Source organism: Nyctereutes procyonoides, unplaced genomic scaffold (genome assembly GCF_905146905.1).
Source record: "Nyctereutes procyonoides isolate TBG_1078 unplaced genomic scaffold, NYPRO_anot_genome, whole genome shotgun sequence".
Lineage (NCBI taxonomy): Eukaryota > Metazoa > Chordata > Mammalia > Carnivora > Canidae > Nyctereutes > Nyctereutes procyonoides.
In genome coordinates, this window is record NW_026575146.1 from 20444660 (window position 1) to 20464327 (window position 19668).

At 46.7% G+C, this 19668-nt stretch overlaps 1 protein-coding gene across 1 annotated transcript; it reads left to right on the forward strand.

The window, feature by feature from the left end:
- Positions 1-2674: 2674 nt before the first annotated feature.
- LOC129499831 (ATP synthase subunit d, mitochondrial-like) lies at positions 2675-12644 on the forward strand. The gene is made up of 3 exons (XM_055309736.1): positions 2675-2698; positions 5455-5575; positions 12202-12644. The coding sequence occupies exons 1-3, from the start codon at positions 2675-2677 to the stop codon at positions 12642-12644; spliced, it is 588 nt and encodes a 195-aa protein (XP_055165711.1).
- The last annotated feature ends 7024 nt before the right edge of the window (positions 12645-19668 follow it).

Sequence of the window (19668 nt, forward strand, 5' to 3'; positions counted from 1 at the left end):
CAGTGAGGACATGGAGGGATGATGGTTGTTGCCATGTTATGTTTGAGGATACAGACTCTAGAGCCAACGAAAGAAGTGCTCAATGTCACGGCTACTCATGACCTCAGGGGACTCCCTTCCTTCCTTCCTTCCTTCCTTCCTTCCTTCCTTCCTTCCTTCCTTCCTTCCCTCCCCATTGCTCCTCGTGGTAAGGCCAGGTGACCCAGGGTCCAGAGTGAGCCACCCTGGGCTAGCCTACAGCAAGGCCCTGGGGTCACTGAGCAGGTCAGGATGGGTGGGGGAGTTCGCCAGCAGACCCAGGGGATCAAGAGCGGCCACCCCCACACGGGTGCCCTTTCACGCTGGGATGAGGCAGGTGCCTAAAAGCCCGGCCTGCCATTTGTCTCTGTACACACGATACAGCAAACAGCAAGGTAGAAACAAACACAGCCTTTTATCAGCTCCTGGGGAACAGCTGCCTGACAAATTGCTTTCCTTGGAAAAGTACTCGGGCCCACGGGAGGACACACAATAATTACAAGACGCGGTGCCTGCCTTTGAGGCCTAATTGCCGAAACTCCTAAAGAATGTAACCTGTGGATGGGCAAGTCCAGCCCCAGCTGAGGCAGGAGCTAGTGAAAGAAGTAGATAAATCCTGGAATGCCTCCTGGAGGAGGTGATGGGTCAGCTACCAAGAAGGATGAGGTAAAGGGAGTGGGTGGAGCCCAGTCTCAGAGGAGGGACGTCCCTGTCATCTAAACGAGAGTGGGGAAAGGAAGCCAGCAGATATGTTAGCCAGACAGTGGACAGATGCCTTCTGTGTGCGCAGATGCCCTCGGAAGGCACGTGTTCTGATACATTCTGATACGTTGTGCCGAATCTGGTCCTGGGCCAAGCCGGGTGAAGCATCTTCCTGTTGGCATCTCTGAAGGTGCTGGATGGAGCAGGCCAGGCTCCTGCCACATCTCCGCAGCTCCTCCCTGCCTGGTGCCCGAGGCCTACCGACCGACCAACCGATGGTGGGGTCCTGGTGCACCCCCTGCCTGGGACCTGGGGGCTCACGCGCCCTCCAGGGTGTTTACAGGTGCCTTTGGTCAAGACTCAGGGAGGATATTTGGCCCACCCCGCACCCTCCATTTGGCTGCAGGGCTGAAGCCCTGAGGCGCTCAGAGGTGCACACTCACCATCCAGGCCTCTGTCCAAGTATCCGTGCAAAACCCGGCACAGTGTCAAACTTTGCTCCAAGCTTGGCAGCAAATGTGACGACTTTGTGAAGACATGGGGTTTTTTCCAAGCGGGTTTTCCTTAGTCACTGCGTTGGAATCCCAAGCCTTCACCGAGACTGCACACACACACACACACACACACAGACATGCGCGCACGCACACACGAGATAAGGGTATGTAATGCAGACTAAATGCAGAAAAACAAAACAAACATGATTTTGGAAAACTTGGTCTTCCACCTCCTTAAACTTAAAATTTCGCAGATTTCTTAGCTACAAAATGAATCGGAGGTCTCCTAAGCGAGTAAGTTACATGCTCTAAAGAGCCCCAAGCACTGAGGGGGACACTTGACGGGATGAGCACTGGGTGTTATTCTGTATGTTGGTAAATTGAACACCAATAAAAATTAATTTATTAAAAAAATAATAAAAAATAAAGAGCCCCAAGGAACTCGGGGACCTCAGCTTCACTAATGTTTTGGACGTGACCCCTGGCTTGGCCACATCCAGCCACAGGAGGCGAGAGCCAGCCCAGAGAAGAGGCGCTGACCACTGTGTGCCCGCCCAGTCCTATTGCATTTCCCCTATTACTTGCATCGATTTAATCCAAACAAAGAGATCATTTTGAAGACGTTCAGCCAATTTTTGGCGGGAGGGACAGCCAGCGCGGGGAAGCCACCGGAGCTCACGTAGCTGCCACAGGCGGGATCAGAAGCTGACTCGGGAATCTTCAGGATGAGAGCCTCATTTGCATTTCCGAAGCCAGACCACACTTTTGCTATAGATTGCCATTTCCCCGACTGTTAGAGCTGATTAAAGGAGCACAGAAAATTACTTACGCCCCTAAATTGCTACAACAAAGGCTGGGTTTCTCTCTTCAATCAAAACAGCACGGCTGGCTGATTCAAATGCTAATAGCCGGGCCTGAATTGGCCACTAAAAGGGAGACACTCTTCCCTGTAAATGACCAGAAAGTCACTCCTCTGCAGCAAGAATCTGCGGGACTCTTCCAGTTGGACGTTCCGTGCTAGCGGCCCAGGGGCAGCACCGCTGTGGTGGCCTGGGTGCAGCCACCCGCTCTGTGCGCCGAGAGAAGAGCCTCTGAGTCAGAGAACTGCTCCGGGCCGTGCCCCCCATCCCTGTTATGAACCCCCCACCCCCCGGACATCCGCACGCAGTTGGCAAGGCCCCCAGGTGGAGAGGTGGCCGCCCCCATCTTCATCCCTCCTGATTGCATCGTTTCCTTGGGCTCTAGAGAGAGGAAGCAGCTTCTCCTTCTCCTTCTCCACTCCCTGCAGCCCGTGTCCTCAGTCCTCTCACCTTGGCCCGGGGAGCTGGAGACAGCAAGACAGATTTGGGCCTGAAGATCCAAGTTCACGTCCTACCTCTCAGGGTGTGACCTTGGGCCAGATGCCAGGCCCTGTGTGTCTGTGTACACGGTGTACCTGTTCAGTCCAGGGGAGTAGGGGGATGGCGGCCTCCCTCCTCATGCAGGTGAGGAAAAATGCCTACGAGGCTCCCCAGGGGACCTAGGGGACCATGGTACCTGTGCCACCAAGCAGACCCTGACCTGTGAGCATGAGCACTGTTCTCTGTGACAGCACCCACGCCGTAGCAGTAGGCCAGGTGCAGGGTGCAGGGCCCTGGCACCGGGCCTGGGAAAGCCCTCGGGGTTGGGACACAGAGCCTCCGGAGGTGACGAATCGGGACAGATGATGTAGAGGTTTTAAAGACTTCCTCTCTCCCTGCTCTCTCGTTTGCCATTATTACAGTATTTTTTTAGACATTTGGTTTCATGTTTGCCTTGTCTACCAGTCATGCAATTGTGCACGTTTTTGACTTTGCACCTGTCTGGTACCCAGCGGGGGGGACACAGCTCACCAGGTGACACACTCGTGTTCCCTTGGCACGCAGGTGAGGGTTAGTTCCATTCTGCAAGTGTCCCGTGTGCTTCGTAGGAGCAACACTGATTTTAAGTGGGTGTAAGTAAGATGTTTTCACAGTTTCCAGGCCCCAGGGGGCATTATTACATAATCTTCAAAGATAATAATGATCGATTTCCTCCAGGGCTACTTCCTACAGCCTCTGAGGCTCTCAAACCACAGGAGTTAGTTTGGTTTACTGTTTAGATCTACACTATGCCAGTTTCTTTCTTCCTGATTAGTCTTTATGACACTTTTACTGGGAAATAGTCTGCTACCACGCTGTAGAGTGACGGTTCTTTTGTGCACCTGTGAAAAGGCTGTGGACACAAGTGTGAAAAGACATATTTAAAACAGGCATCCCGGGTAGCCCTGGTGGCGCAGCGGTTTAGTGCCGCCTGCAGCCCGGGGTGTGATCCTGGAGACCCGGGATCGAGTCCCACATCAGGCTTCTTGCACGGAGCCTGCTTCTCCCTCTGCCTGCGTCTCTGCCTCTCTCTCGCTCTCTCTGAATGAATAAATAAATAAATAAATCTTTAAAAAAAAAACATTTTTAAAACAGGCATCCCCAGGGGTGCCTGGGTGGCTCAGTGGTTGAGCATCTGCCTTCAGCTCATGCTATGATCCCAGGGTCTTGGGGTGGAGCCCTGAGCCTGGTTCCCCGCTCAGCAGGGAGCCTGCTTCTCCCTCTCCCTCTGCCCCTTACCCCCTACTACCTGCTTGTGTTCCCTGTCACTCACTCCCTCCCTCACTAATAAATAAATAAAATCTTTAAAAAACATAGGAATTCTCATATGTTTTGGAAAGGAGTTCACCTCCTGGAGAAGTCCATGTTGGCAAGGGAACAAGTGGCAAAGGTATCCTTTACTTCGGGAATCCTTTTCATCTGACTTACACATAGTCTTGTTCTGAAAGAAATGTTTTACTTGTATTTTATGTTCATGTCCTACTTCCCAAGCTAGAAAGTAAGACTGTATCTTTACATCTTTAGTGCACAGATGAATCTATTACACACAGTAGCGGAAGAAGAGCAAATCTAGCACTTATTCTTCCTTGCGTACAATTATTACAACTTTCAGATGCATGTCAAAAATATCCAAGGCATGCTGTAAATACTTAGATTCCCCAGCCTTGGTCTTCCGGGATAAATTAGTTGACGGGAGACCGCAAATGTCTCTGAAAAGCAGTAAGTACCTGACAGAGAGCTAGATTCCCCGGGCTCAGACTGGTCAAAACAACAAATCGATAGTATTAAATGTAGCATAATTAAAGGTGTTACCGAGTATAGTCTTTGAGGTCATATTTTAAAAGTCCGAACACAGGCACATAAATGACACCACTCTAAATTTAGAAAATGAGGAGAAATTAATTTTTTATAAGACTAGAAGTAGCCGGAAAGTTAAAGTCGAACCCAACTGAATTCCAAAGGAAAAGAATATTAGGTTTGAAATCATTTCAAAGAAATGGAAACACACACACACAAAAAAACAAGAAACATGTAGGAATCGTGAGGCTGGGTGTGAAAGGATGAATAACCAGGCATTTTCAAGCCCCTGGGCTCTTTGGTGAGGAGATGAGTACACAGAAACCAGAACACATCCTCAGTGAGCGCTCCAAAGGAGAAGTGCTCTCTATGATCACGAGCCACCCTTGAACTTCACGTGGGCCCAACAGAACCAAGCACCTACAGTCCCAGCAGGCTGATCAGTTCAGGATCTCCCTGACTGGTCTAAAGACTGGAATTGCAGGAATTACCTGAGCAGTTTGGAAACAGTACAGATCCCTGGACCCCAACACAGACTAACTAAATCTGAGTCTTGGGGGAAAGGCCTGGAATGGCAAGTTTTTGCAGAGTGCCCCTGGTGACCACTACAACTTGGCACATTTGGGGAGCACTCACGTACAGCCGAGGTCGGCTCAGGAAGAGAAACTGGTAGAAGGAGGCTGGTCTTCTTGGACAGCCCCAAACATACACAAACAGCCACCACTATAGTCTTCACTTCAAGAATCAGATGTAAAGCTAGACAATATTAGTAACAGGGCAAGATATGTTTTATAGCTGGGCTTTGTTAGTATTCTCACGATAAAGAAAGCATTTGTTGGAATCCTTTCCTTTTTTTTCTACTCCGCTATCATATTCTTCTAGATTCCATGGTGAATCTCCCCTCCCCACCAACCTTGGGGCCTTCTCTCAGGTAAGACAGCCCGACTCAACCTGGGAGCCAGGCAGAGAGGCAGGGAGGCAGGGGAGGCACCCGGGAGGCCCAGGGTTACCTTGTCCCTATCTCGGGCGTCTTCCTGCTCCCACTTTCTCCTCCTTTCCATGAGCCCAGGAAGAAGGCCCTGCGAGGAAAATGCAAGATGGGCTTTTACAAACAGCCCTCGGTGCTGCAGTTTATTGATACCGTCAGCTGCACTGTGTCCGTCCATTTCCACCACAACTTGAAAAGTGGGAAACCTGACTCATTGTTTGCACCCAGACTGGGGAAGGGTCCCCACTGTGATTTCAAGCTGAGATCCCAAACGCAGCACGATGTTGCCCACACCCAAATCTCATCCCTGACATCAGGGTGCATACATGTGGCACCCAGCCATTTAGGATCTCTGGTTTGAGGGTGCCTGCACCTGGTTTTGCATAGGGACATGCTGTGCCTTCCATATGACACCAGCTGATGCGTATGTATCTCACTCTCTGGTTAAGTATAAACAGAATGTATCAGATATACAACAACATGGAGCATTTCTTCCATGCTTATTTCTGTTCCTCTTCCATGCTTATTTCTGTTCCTCTCCTTGCTGGTTTACAGGCTTCGGGAATTCAGATTTGTCTATATATTTTTTTCTCTTGATGTATCTCTACAGAGGAAAATTAGGCAAAATCTGTGTGGTGGGTCCTGTTCTCTCACTGACTTCTGCTGGGCTTGTAGGCAACCGCACAGGGGCTGGGGGCGTGTGGCTCTGGAGTTCGGTCTTTCCGGGTTGACATCAGCTCTGGCCCTTCTGTCCTGTTACCTAACTCAGGACCCCATTTGTCTCATCGACCTGATAAAGGCCATGGCACCTAACCAAACTGCAAGGAATATATAGGACCCCTGCACATGGTTACATTTAATCACACTGGCTGATAAGGATAATCAGCCATTTCAGACTTTGAGCACCCATGGGCCCCTTTTCCAGAAAGCTGACAGTCTGATCTGGCCCCGTCTTGCCTCCAGGACCCCTCCTCTAGTTCCCCGTGACCACACACCACCCTGGCCCATTTCTTTTCTCTGCACACACCAGGCTTGGCCCATGTAGGGTCTCTGCTGCTCCCCGGCCTGGCACTCTTCCATCTGATGCTGCCATAGTGGCTTCTCTGGGTCACTTTCTCTTCACCTTAGTGTCATCTCTGCAGATCTGAGCCACCCAGTGAGAGTGGGTAAGAAAAATGGGGTAGAAAGCTTGCCACAGAATACTGTACAGCCACTAGAAGCATGAGATTAGATACAGACATTGTTCGAACAAAATGACTCCAAAGGAGTCACTTATGCTAAGCTCCAAACTGAGACTTACATAGTGTTTGGGCTTTCCCAGAAATGCAGTCTTAAACCAGTCAATCAGGAATCACCTGACCAGCACTGTGGGGTACTCTGCCTCATAGACCCCCGCTCTCCCCGAAGGAAAGTGCAGTTTTGGCCTCATATCCATTTCTTGTCCCCCCTCCCTTCTGCCTATAAGTCTTCCATTTTGTATAGTTCTTCAGAGCTCCTCTTTATGTGCTAGATGGGATGCTGCCCAATTCATGAATCATTGAATAAAGCCAATAAGACCTTTAAAATTTACTTGGTTGAATTTTGCTTTTTTAGCAACACAGAAAGATGGATGACTGAGTCAAAAATATCCACATAGAGGAGATGCAGAAGCATGTGCCCAGGCACACACCTGCAAACACCTCCAAAGGGCCACTGGGGGTGGGGCAAGGCTGGGTGTGGGAGGAAAGGGGGCTGCATACACATACACCAAGCAAGAGAGCGAAAATGCAGCCTCCCATATATCAACAATCACTCCATCTACCTACATTCTCCAAATAGTAGACATCACTACCAAATACTTAGAACACGACAGGATCTTTATCCAAACATGAAGAATTTTCTGTGCTTTTAGTACTAACTATACCAGAACATACTTATTATTACTTAGGATATTATAGTAAAGACTAGCTCTGAGTAAAATGGGAAGTCAATCTCATGGCCTGTACTTAGGTAAATTAAAGGTGCATTGATCTATTACATAAAAAAGCAGTCCAACATTTCAAATTCTCTTTGGGTCATTACCATAAAAAGAAAGAATAAAATTGAACTTTGAACAAATTTCAGAATTGAAATATCTCAGAAATATCATTTCAATATGCAAAGGAGAGATCCACTTTTAGTTATAAGTAAGAAGAAATTTGGCAAGAGAACATAAAATGCATCTAAGATGAAGTCTTCAGTACAATCAACAAGTGTTCCAAAACTGAAATGAAGAATGCTTTTTGGGGCTTCAAAAAAGACAGAAAGATACATGGGATCAATGAGATTTTTAAACTCTTTTACTGAGAATAATAAGCATAGTTCATTCACACAATCATGACAGAGGGATGAATGCATGTTTCAAATACAAAAATAGTGGGGGAATTTCCAAGTTAAAGATTGCCCACTGCACCAGTGTACCTGTGGGTTGGGCTAGGAAAAGCTTGCCAGGGGCTCATTTATAATGACAATCAAGGAAGCTTTGGGAAGAAAACAGAGTAAGACAAATAAAACAGGAATAAACATAAACAAGGTCATTCTGACAAATCCCCACCCCTCTCATTACTGGGCATCTGCACACCCATCTTCCTGGTGACCAGCACAAAGTCATTGCCAAGCCCAGCAAGTGGCAGGGGCTCTCCCATGGTGGCCGATAGTGCTAGCTAAGGACCCCACACCCTTTACCCATTTCTTTCTGTACAAACAGGGTCGTGGTGGGTCTATGGGGTGGGTGTGAGATTCCTGCTGAAGAAACTCCATTTACCAGCCCCACTGTGAGATCTAGTGGTGATGTGACCAAGTTCTAGATAGCAATGTGTAAGTGAACTTTGGGGTGAAGGATCCAAAAAGCTCCACTCATGTCAGTGGGAAGCAGGATCACAGCCCACAGCATCTGGGGCTCTGTTTGCTTCAAGAGCAAAACTTCTTTGACTTCACATGTTTTACCAAAAATTTTGCAAATTTTGCTTTTACCTTTGATTTAACATGTTTAATTCAATCTCAGAATAATGTATTTTTCATCCATGTTTTCAGGTGCAACTGAGGCCCTGGAAATGCACATTTTCTCTTATGGGGGTTCCCTGTTCCCTCAGCAAGGCGGGAGCTAGTGAGAAAGCAGATCACTCTCTGCAGGGAAGGAGATTTTTCCTCCTCTGCCCTCTGTGGTGCTCTGCTGGACGCCCACCTTTCAAACCAAAGCCTTCAGTTGCTGGAAAGCTAGTATGTGATGGCCTCAGGTCAGTTTTGAAATTATGGTGAAGATTTTACATATTTTCATGTTTTATGTGTTTAGATTTTTTTAAAAATTTGAAATAGTGCTTTACAAGTCATAAGGCTGACTGTGTGCCTCAAACAATTCAAGTCAGCTAAGGAATCACTCTTTCCTATTCTCGTCTAATAGATTTACACCTGCAGAAAAGGCCTTCAAATATTTTATCTCCTCATTTTATTCTAGAAGTATTTGTTTCTCAGAGTTGGTTAACGTTCTCAAATACTCTAGTCTAGCTCTTTGTTCACTTATGATCACTTTCACTCATGTTTTCATTTTCTCAACTTGTTTGGAACTTTTGGCTGCCCTGAAGGGTCTGCTAAATCCATTACCTCCATTCCCAAACACTTGTCCTGCTCTCAAGTGTTTTACTCGACTACCTGCTATAATCAGAGTACCATCCCATAGGCCTGATTTGTTCCAGCCTAGTTGATTTACTTCCAATCTTCAGGCGCAGAAAGCCTATTTGCCTCCAGTTTCTGTCTCAAACTATGTGTTTATAAGTTGTTACAAGCTCATTGATGGCTTATGATGAGCATACTTTTCCCACAGCTTCTTCCATCTTAAAACAATATCACTGGCTCTTCTAGGAGAATCAGTAAAAACACCAAATTCTGTGAAGCTGCTTTCTGTACTTGGAAACACATCCTGAGTATTGCTTAGACCAAGTTAGCACTGTAATTTCGTTTTCCATCTGTCTTTACGAGTAACAGTATATACTGAAGAAAAATAGGACTCATCCTATTTTTACCATCTTGGAATATATAATACCCCCAGGTTAAGTTGGGGGGTTGTCTTCTTAAAAAAATAAACTCTAAAATTTTTTAAACTTTATTTTGAAAATATAATTACAGGAATAGTATAATGAGCTCTTGTGTGTCCTTCAACTACATGTATCCATTGTGAACATTTTTTTCATCTTGTGTGTCACAGAAAAATGCATGTTTTTGCTCTCCTTTTCTCTTTCTTTACATACATGTTTTCATATGTATATATGTACATACAATTATACTATTATTACTATCACTTCATCATCTGTGAGAAAGTTACAGACACAATGGCCTTTTACTTCTAAATATTTCATCATATATTTCCCAATAAAAAGGTGATGCTCTGGGGTACCTCGGTGGCTCAGTCTGTTAAGCATCTGTCTTTAGTTCAGGTCATGATCTCAGGATCCTGGGATTGAGTCCTGCACTGGGCTCCCTGCTCAGTGGGGAATCTGCTTCTTCCTCTCCCTCTGCCACTCCCTCTACTAGTGCGCTCTCTCTCTCTCTTTGTCAAATAAATTAATTAATAAATCTTTTTTAAAAAAAGAAGTTATGTTCTTATATCACCTTAGCAAAATGATCAAATTCAGGAACTGAATTTTGCTATAATGCTTAATCTCTAATTTACAAACTAAATTCAGATTTTACAATGGCTCCAATACACCGGTGAAATTATGTTTTAAGGTTATATTGAGATTCAGTCAACTAAGATACAGGGATGTTAACTTTGAGAGTGAATCTATATCATAAAGATTATGAAGGCCTATTTCTAGGGATGAGAAACAGACTCCATCAAGAAGAATTATTTAAGTATTCAGACGATTATTGGGATGATCACCTCAACTACCCACGGCAAAAAAAAAAAAAAAAAACAAAAAAAAAACAGAGATTCTCCTAGCCCCTGTGCAAGGATGGTAGGTGAATTCTCTAGGTGTTCAATACTGTTTTCAAAAAGGGAAAAAATCGGGGCACCTGGGTGGCTCAGTGGTTGAGTGTCTGCCTTTGGCTCAGGTCCTGATCCTGGGGTCCTGGGATCGAGTCCCACATCAAGCTACCCGCATGGAGCCTGCTTCTCCCTCTGCCTATGTCTCTACCTCTCTCTCTGTGTCTCTCATGAATAATTAATTAATTAATTTTAAAAAAGAAAGAGAAAAAATAGTTGAGAGTGTTATGAACCAAAATGTGATTCCCCTCAAATTCACATGTTGAAGTCCTAACCTTCAATGTGACATATTTGGGGGTCAACTCTTTTAAAAAGTAATTAAGGTTAAATGAAGTTATAAGGGTGGGGCCCTAATCCAATAGGACTGGTGTCCTTATAAGGAGAGGAAGGGACACCAGGGAGGTGGCCTCCCACAGAGGACAGGCCCTGTGAGGACACTGGTTGGGGGGATGGGCGTGGGACACGCAGGCAAAGGCAGCAGTCTGCAGGCCAGGAGGAGAGCCTCACCGGGAACTCGCGGGGGGGCGCGGGGGTGGGGGGGATCCTTGATGTCCGACTTGCAGCCTCCAGAGCTGTGAGAGATACATCCCTGTGGTTTAATCTCCCAGCCTGTGGTGTTTTGCTCCAGCAGGCTGAGCTGACGACTAATACACTGGGAAAAACTTAGGAGTGAAATTAATACCTATTTCATTTGATGTACCTGTACCATTCTCATGAGTCTCTCAAATCAGATTTAATTATAATGAAAATTATAATGCCCACTTGACGCAGTGCTCAGGGTGTGCCGAGGTAATATAATTTTTTTTTTTAAAGAGGAAAGGGGGCAGCCCAGGTGGCTCAGTGGTTTAGCGCCACCTTCAGCCCAGGGTGTGATCCTGGAGACCCGGGATAGAGTCCCAAGTCGGGCTCCCTGCATGGAGCCTGCTTCTCCCTCTGCCTCTGTCTCTGCCTCTCTCTATCTCTCTGTGTCTCTCATGAATAAATAAAAAAAATAAAATATTATAAAATAAAATAAAAGAAGAAAGGGTAAATGGACCTAAATGGGAAGTAAACATTCAAAGAGTCACTCAAGCAGTAAGACTGACACGAGTAGTTGGTGGCAAGTCACTTCTATACTGTAATATCTAGAACAACCATACAGAAAACAATACAAAATGAGCAAAAACATTGTGAGTACATCAAAATTCTACAAATGGTGAGGTAATCTGCAGAAAGGCCAAGTAGAACTTCCGGATATGCAGAACTGGTTCAATATTCAAAAAGTAGTCGGTGTAAACTACCTTAGCAGTAGACTGAGAAATCAACTAATGGAGAAAAAGCATTTGACCGAATCCTATACCCAGTCATATAAAATGTCTCAATAGCAAACGGAACAGAGAGGAGCTTCCTCAAGACTTAGCAGAAATGGCCGAGTGAATTTTGACAAAGGCTCAAAAGCAACTCAGTGGAGGAGGGATAGCCTGTTCCACAAAAAGTGCTAGAGCAAACGAACTGTAAGGTAGAAAAACTCTCTCAAGAAAATATACACTCGGGGCCGCCGGGGTTGGTGAAGGATCTCAAGATGGCTGGGCGAAAACTTGCTCTAAAAACCATTGACTGGGGGATCCCTGGGTGGCGCAGCGGTTTAGCGCCTGCCTTTGGCCCAGGGCACGATCCTGGAGACCCGGGATCGAATCCCACATCGGGCTCCCGGTGCATGGAGCCTGCTTCTCCCTCTGCCTGTGTCTCTGCCTCTCTCTCTCTCATTCTATGTGACTATCATAAATAAATAAAAATTTAAAAAAATTAAAAAAAATAAAAAAATAAAAACCATTGACTGGGTAGCTTTTGGGGAGGTCATACCCCAAAACCAGAAGGCCATTGCCAACTCCCTGAAATCCTGGAATGAGATGCTTACCTCCAGGTTGGCTACTCTTCCTGAGAAACCACCTGCTATCGACTGGGCTTACTACAAGGCCAATGTGGCAAAGGCTGGCTTGGTAGATGACTTTGAGAAGAAGTTTAATGCCCTGAAGGTTCCTGTGCCAGAGGATAAATACACTGTCCAGGTGGATGCTGAGGAAAAAGAAGATGTGAAAAGCTGTGCTGAGTTTTTGTCCCTCTCAAAGGCCAGGATTGAAGAATATGAAAAAGAGCTGGAGAAGATGAAGAACATAATTCCATTTGATCAGATGACCATTGAGGACCTGAATGAAGTCTTCCCAGAAACTAAATTAGACAAGAAGAAGTATCCCTGTTGGCCTCACAAGCCAAGTGAAAATTTATAAACTTGAGTTGAGGAGAAAGCCCCGGCCCTCATATTATAAACATTGGACATTAAAAATAATGATACGGAAAAAAAAAGAAAATATACACTCATAACCAGGTGGGGTGTATCCCAGGTGTGCAAGGCTGGTTCTACATTCACAAATCAATTAATGCAATCCATCAGATCAATAGATGAAATAGATGCAAAAAATCATTCACCAAAATCCAACACCGATTCATGATAGAAACTCTCAGCAACCCGGAATGGAAGGGAACTTCCTCAGGATGCCTGGCTAACTCAGTCTGTAGAACATGTGACTCTTGATCTCCAGGTTGTGGGTTCCAGTCCCATGTGTGTTCCTGGGGGTGGCTCCCTCGGGGTGGGGATGCTCGCCCACTTGCGCAGAAGTATTTCAATGCTCCAGCAACTCCAATAGCTTATACAGACCCACACATCCAGACTGATGACCAACCTCAGGAAAAGGCAGATTTCATCATAGAAAGAGATGCTGGTGGATGCATGAATTGAAATCCTGTAGAAGGGCTGGCTTCTTATGAAACATAAAGCAAACCTCTCACAATGGAATTTGCTGGAATGCTTGTTTCCTGGAGTCTTCAGCAGGGCTTTCCTGTGTGTCACCCAACAGCACATGCTCCGGGCACACATTCTCCTGGGCCACCCCGCTGTTTTCTGTGTATTCTCTCTGCTATTTTTATCTCAAAGGACAAAGTTTTCACAAATGATATAAGACTTTTTCATCCTTCTCCAAGGACAAAGCTTCAGGAAGAGTCTTCTCAATGATCCTCAACCAAGTGTCAGTAAAAAGTCGTGAAGTGTCCTACACCAGAGTGCATGATTTCAAACATCATGGGGGACCACAGCAGTTGATTAGAAAGTTTCTGATGGGGATGCCTGGGTGAGCGTCTGCCTTTGGCTCAGGTCATGATCCTGGGGTCCGGGATCGAGTCTCGCATCAGACTCTCTGCATGGAGCCTGCTTCTCCCTCTGCCTCTGCCTCTGCCTCTCTCTCTCTCTCTCTCTCTCTCTCTCTCTCTCTGTGTGTCGTGTCTGTGTGTGTGTCTCATGACTAAATAAAATCTTTAAAAAAGAAAAAGAAAGTTCCCAATGTTTTCTCTTAAATATCTTGCTAAGTCACAAAGGCCTCATGGGGTCATTAGCCAGTGTCCCCAAAAGCCCAGTGTGCCCTGAGGGGATGTTTGTCTGCCTGGGGGACTGGGATATGAATCTGCATTTTCAGTGTTTCTGCCACCTTGTTTCCTGGCTTAGCCTCTGATCAGATTGTCATAAAGCTGACCAAGAGCTCATCTTGGGCCCCAAAGACTGTCCTTTCTGCAATTTTCTGTGGCTTTTCGCAGCATTTGGACCACCACCAACATGTGCAAAAGCTCAATCTGTGGGCCCACTTAACCAAGCCTGGGCACTGCAGTGTGTCCCAAGGAGCTGACGTGAGTGACTGGAGTGCGGTCCATCCCATGGGTGGCCTCAGGAGAGCCTGCTTACAGTAGGAGGTGTTTTGTTAAAGAATCCCCCACATACCACTTTTTGTTCTGGAAAGTGCATGAGCTCCAGGCCCCACAAATCCTGGCCCTGCCTTGCCACCCTGTGACTGAAGACACCCAGGGCAAAGAGGCCACCAGGGTCCGCCTGCATATTACATACCAGGGACACTTACCACCTTTCTTGTTTTTTTTTATTTTTGTATTTTTTTAAATTTTATTTATTTATTCATGAGAGACAGAGAGAGAGAGAGGCAGAGACAGAGGGAGAAGCAGGCTCCATGCAGGGAACCCGATGTGGGACTTGATCCTGGGACTCCAGGATCACGCCCTGGACCAAACGCAGGCACTAAACCACTGAGCAACCCAAGGATCTCCCCTTTCTTGTTTTTAGAAAAAACAAAACGTGAACAGAAGCTTTCTTCCTCCCCTGAATGGGCATCCTTGAGCTCCCTACTTTGGAGAACACTGACTCACACGCTTGAGTTTCAGCACTCCGTGCGCCAGGGCAGGTGAGGCTGCTCCGCAATCCCCTGCGCATGAAGTGCCACGGAGCGGTGATGTCCAGCAAGCCTTTCCACGAACCTGCCACATTTTTTTAAAGATTTTATTTATTTACTCATGAGAGACACACACACACAGAGAAAGAGAGAGGGGGGGGCAGAGACACAGGCAGAGGGAGAAGCAGGCTCCATGCAGGGAGCCCGACCTGGGACTCGATCCCAAGTCTCCAGGATCACGCCCTGGGCGGAAGGCGGGCGCTAAACTGCTCAGCCACCCAGGGAACCTGCCACATTTTGAGGACAACCAAAGGCATTCGAGTCTCCCACCCCGTAGGGCCCTGCGAGCAGCCGGGAGAGAAGAGCAAGTTGAGTCCAGATGTTAGAGCAAAGGCGGCCGCCGAGGCTGGAGGAACTCAGGGAAGGTGGGAAGCAGTGTGGGGACGAGGCAGGGGCTTCGGGAAGGTGGACCGTGCAATGACCATATTAGGAAGGCTCATCTGCCCCGATGTGGGAGGGGTGTGGGAGGAGGGGGACCAGGCGGGTGGCTCCAGCAGCTCCTCCGGTGGGGGCCTGAGTCAGGCCCAGCAGCTCCCATAAAGATGAGTGAAGACGAGCCCCACCCCCACCCCCACCCAGACCCTTCTTCAGAAAGCAGGCAGACACCCCCCACCCCCACCCCGGAATATAGAAATAATAAGCCCCAACCCTCATACTAACCATTGATTCTAACTAACCTGTGAATCCCTTCAACTTCTTTTCCATAAGGTACCTTTTCCCCCTCTAATGGGTACAGCTGATGTAAATATGACCAAGGGCCTGGGCCTTTCAAGTTGGTTTCCTTAATGAAGCCGGGCAGATAAATGGTGTGGAGGGCCCGGGCGGGCGGGGCGGCCGGCAATCCGCCGGGCTTCCTGTTGTTCCAGCATTAACATACCTGCTCCCCGGATCAAAGGGAGCCTCGCCTTCCCTGCGCGCTCTCCATGGGGGAGAAAAAAAGTCTAATATAATTAAAAATAAGCTGCAATTTGGTATGATCTGAAACTGACAGTTTGTTACCAAGGATTAAGGTTTATGCAGAGCAGCTGCCTGAGGACCCACCTCAAATAGCCCTGGAACTTGAACCTTTGCTGTAGAGAATTCACTCTCTTTGTGTCTGCTAGGATATTTTCTCTTTTTTTTTCATTTATTATTTTGTTTAAAGATTTTATTTATTTATTCATGAGAGACACAGAGAAAGAGACGCAGAGACACAGGCAGAAGGAGAAGCAGGCTCTCCTGCAAGGAGCCCTATGTGGGACTCGATCCCAGGACCCCGAGATCATGCCCTAAGCCAAAGGCAGACGCTCAACCGCTGAGCCATCCAGGCGTTCCCTGCTAGGTTCCCTTTCCCCTCCCTCCGCTATAGACATCATTTCCAAGGTGGACGCCACCGCATTTTCCTCCCACTGAATGCCGTCGGCCCAGAGCCAAAATATTTCATTTGATAACAGCAGGATCCCATTGGCTAAAATGATAGGAAAAAAGAAATAATATGTAAAAGTGCATTTTATGAATCAGACGATCCTGGGTGGCTTCATCACATTTATTCTCTCACTCACTTGTTCACTCCATAGGTTTACTAAATTGGGCCGGACCCTGTGGCCCCCAGGGTGGACCGATAGGAGGAGCAGTGGCAGGATTTCTGGCTCTGTGGAATCACCTGGAATCATCTGGAATTCACCAGGAGGGCAGATGTTAATCACACATCACCTGCAGCTGTGAGTGGGTGGGTGCCCCAGAGGATGGGGACCCCAGCCCTGAGAACCTAGTGTAGGAGGAGACAATGCCCCCTAGGAGTGAGGCCAGGCCAGCATGGGGAGGAGGCGGAGGGGCAGGAGGGGAAGTGCATGTGCTCCCTGTGAAGAGGTGCTCCGTCTGAGCACCGTGGGACCCTGAAGGCAGGGAGATGGGAGCTGAGGACGGAGCAGTGCGCAACACATCTGAGTTTCCATCTTGATCTTCAGAGCACAGGGAGACACTGAGACGTTGTGAAGAGGAGGCTGACATCCCTAGATGTGGGTTAGAATCACACTCTAATTAATAATCGATGTAAGGAGGATGAGGGTGGACACAGGGAGGCCTCCAGTCCAGGTGGCAGGGCCTGGTGGCCTGGCCCAGCATGGGGACCTGAGGGATGTTGCGAGTTGGGGATGTGGGAACACATCTGGGGGTACGTCAGATGATAAGGGAAGAAAGAGTGATAGAAGGGCACAATAGTCCCTTTACACGGCCACACTGAATCATCACAGCGACGTGCAATCTCAGGCACAGGATGAAAGTGGCAGAGATAGAAGTAACTTTCCCAGAGCCTCATGGCTGGGCAGACACTGGATCCCACAGGCCCGTCTGCTTCTGCCGGCTACACTCGCTTCCTACTGCCATGCTGCCCCTCGGCATGGGCACTCCCCTGGCATGGGCACCCCCGAATCTCCCTGAAGCCTCACTGAACCCACCGACCGACCAGGTGAGCCCATGATCCTCACCAAAATACAGGTCCCAGGTCAGGCTGAGCCAGTGGCAGGCCCCTCACTGGGTGGCCGTGTGGCTCAATTCACCACCAGGCTGTGTCTCCACTGAAGCCAAGTGGAGTCACAGTCAGGGTTTTATAATTTAGTGAACCTTCCACTTAATCTCACAAAACATGACTATTAAAGGGAGTTATTTCTGAGAAAACAAAACATGCTGACTGCTTGGGGGAAGACATGATAAAGGCAAGTCACCTGAGAAACTGCCAGCAAACTGGTGCAGGTGAGAGAAGCGTAGAGTTTGAATGGCTTCTGCATTTGGGTTGGCTGCCGGGTGCTGAAATCATCATGCGCCGGGAAGTCTAGGATGCGAACAATGCCTCTAGTTGTGCAGGACACAAGCAAAACCACACCAAGCCAATCAGCAGAACCAACCTCAAAGGAAAAGCACTGGCCTCACCAAAAAGCCATGGGATGAATGTACGATTATGTTTCCTTTAAACATATTTATGGGGCACCTGGGTGGCTGTGTCGGTTAAATGTCTGCCTTCAGCTCGGGTCATGATCTCGGGGTCTGGGAATCGAGTTCCACATCCGGCTCCCTGGTCAGTAGGGAATCTGCTTCTCCCCTCCTACTCATGTTCTCTCTCTCTCTCTCAAATAAATAAAAATCTTTAAAAATCTTTTAAAAATACATATACATATATATATATAATTAAAGAACATATGAACTTTTAATATTAACTAACCAATCCTGCTAACCAATCCTGATTGCTCTATAAATTATTTGTTATTATTTGGGCCATGAATCACTAGGTTCCCTCTATTAACCACACTTTATGAGTCCTGTCTAAAATGTGAGTCCTGCATGTAGAAAAGTAACAAGGGAGGTTCATCCTACGTAATACTATAAAGTACTGTCACAGGAATCAGTTAGATAGAATCAAAATACAGAAAAAGACCCAAATATCTTTGAAAAGGTAGCATGTGTTAGAGAATGAATTCTCTAATGGCTTTAAGACAAATGCCTAAATGTTTTGGAGCTATAATGTCAGATCCCAACTTCATAATCGAATAAATGTAGAAAATGGAACTATGAAAGTAGTGTGCAACAGAAATGGGAGGTTTCCAAGCTTGGCTGCAGGTGGAATTCCCGAGGCAGCTGGGTAGGTCTCAGGCGTCCTTGTGTTTTCCATCCTCAGAGGACTCCGATGTGCAGCCAAACTAAAGAACCACACTACAGACCAATATTTATATAATATTTGCTTTGGGGGCACCTGGGTGGCTCAGTGGTTGAGCATCTGCCTTCGGCTCAGGTCGTGATCCCAGAGTCCTGGGATCGGGTCCTGCATCAGGCTCCTCGCAGGGAACCTGCTTCTCCCTCTGCCTATGTCTCTGCCTCTCTCTGTGTGTCTCTCATGAATAAATAAATACAATCTTTAAAAATAATAATAATATTTGCTTTGGTAAGATAAACAGCGTAAAGAAAAAGATTAAAACATTTCAATGATCTCAGAACTAAAACTATGGGTTGACTCCCTAAATTAAAAAATATGTGAGCATAAAAAAGTAAATGACAAACTTGTAACTTTTTGCAAGTCTAGGACAGGCACAAAGTTAATATTCCAGTGACAAGATCTTACAAATCGAAAGGAAATTAAATTATGAGAATGCACATGCTCATGCACCCCCACACCCACATACAGACACGGCTGCTCAAGAGAGTGATATGAGATACATAGCAATGAAACAGTGAAAGTGTGTTCTAGCTCACTAGGAATAAAGGATGCAAACCTACCCACTTTTATTTATAATACTGGTAAAAAATGTTTCTATTGAAACCCCTCAGTGTTGGCCCAAATGTGAAGACAAGTGCTCTGTGTCAACAAAAGGACAGTTTAGACCATCAGACCATGAATACCTGTCACCCATCACACGTCTGTGTTCTTATGTGATCATTTGTGCACAAAGTTTTAACTCTCTACTTCCACAGTGATGAACCTCTGTGCGCCCCCCTCCTGACTTGTACCCCTCCACTCTACTTACGGCTTTGTCCAGTCAACCCTCAGGACTCTTGTTGGTTTGCAGGTTTGTGTCGGCCCCCAGCACACGCACATAGCGTGTGTTTACCTTTCTCTTCCAGCCTATCCCACAACTCCTGGCACACAGAAAGTGCTTTATACACATTTCCTTAATGGCTCTATGCGGAATTGTTGTTATAAAGAATGTAATAATAATTTAAAAAGAATGCTTTAGTGGGGCACCTGGTGGCTCCATTGGTTAAGTGTCTGACTCCTGATTTCAGCTCAGGTCATGATCTCAGGATCATGAGATAGAGCCCCACTGGGCTCCGTGTTGGGCATGGAACCTGCTTAAGATCTTCTCTCTCTTTCTCTCTGCCCCTCTTCTCTCTTTCTCTCTAAAAAAAAAGAAAGAAGGAAAGAAAAAAAGAAAAAGAGAAAGAAAAGGAAGAAGAAAGAAAGAAAGAAGAAAGAAAGAAAGAAAGAAAGAAAGAAAGA

What these genes read in the sequence shown, in the direction of transcription:
- LOC129499831 (XM_055309736.1), top strand. Translation starts at nt 2,675, where the DNA reads ATGGCGGCCTCCCTCCTCATGCAG. An exon ending in CGGCCTCCCTCCTCATGCAG is followed by an intron (nt 2,699 to 5,454) that starts GTGAGGAAAAAT and finishes CCTTTCCATGAG; the next exon opens with CCCAGGAAGAAGGCCCTGCG. An exon ending in TTTCCACCACAACTTGAAAA is followed by an intron (nt 5,576 to 12,201) that starts GTGGGAAACCTG and finishes TTGACTGGGTAG; the next exon opens with CTTTTGGGGAGGTCATACCC.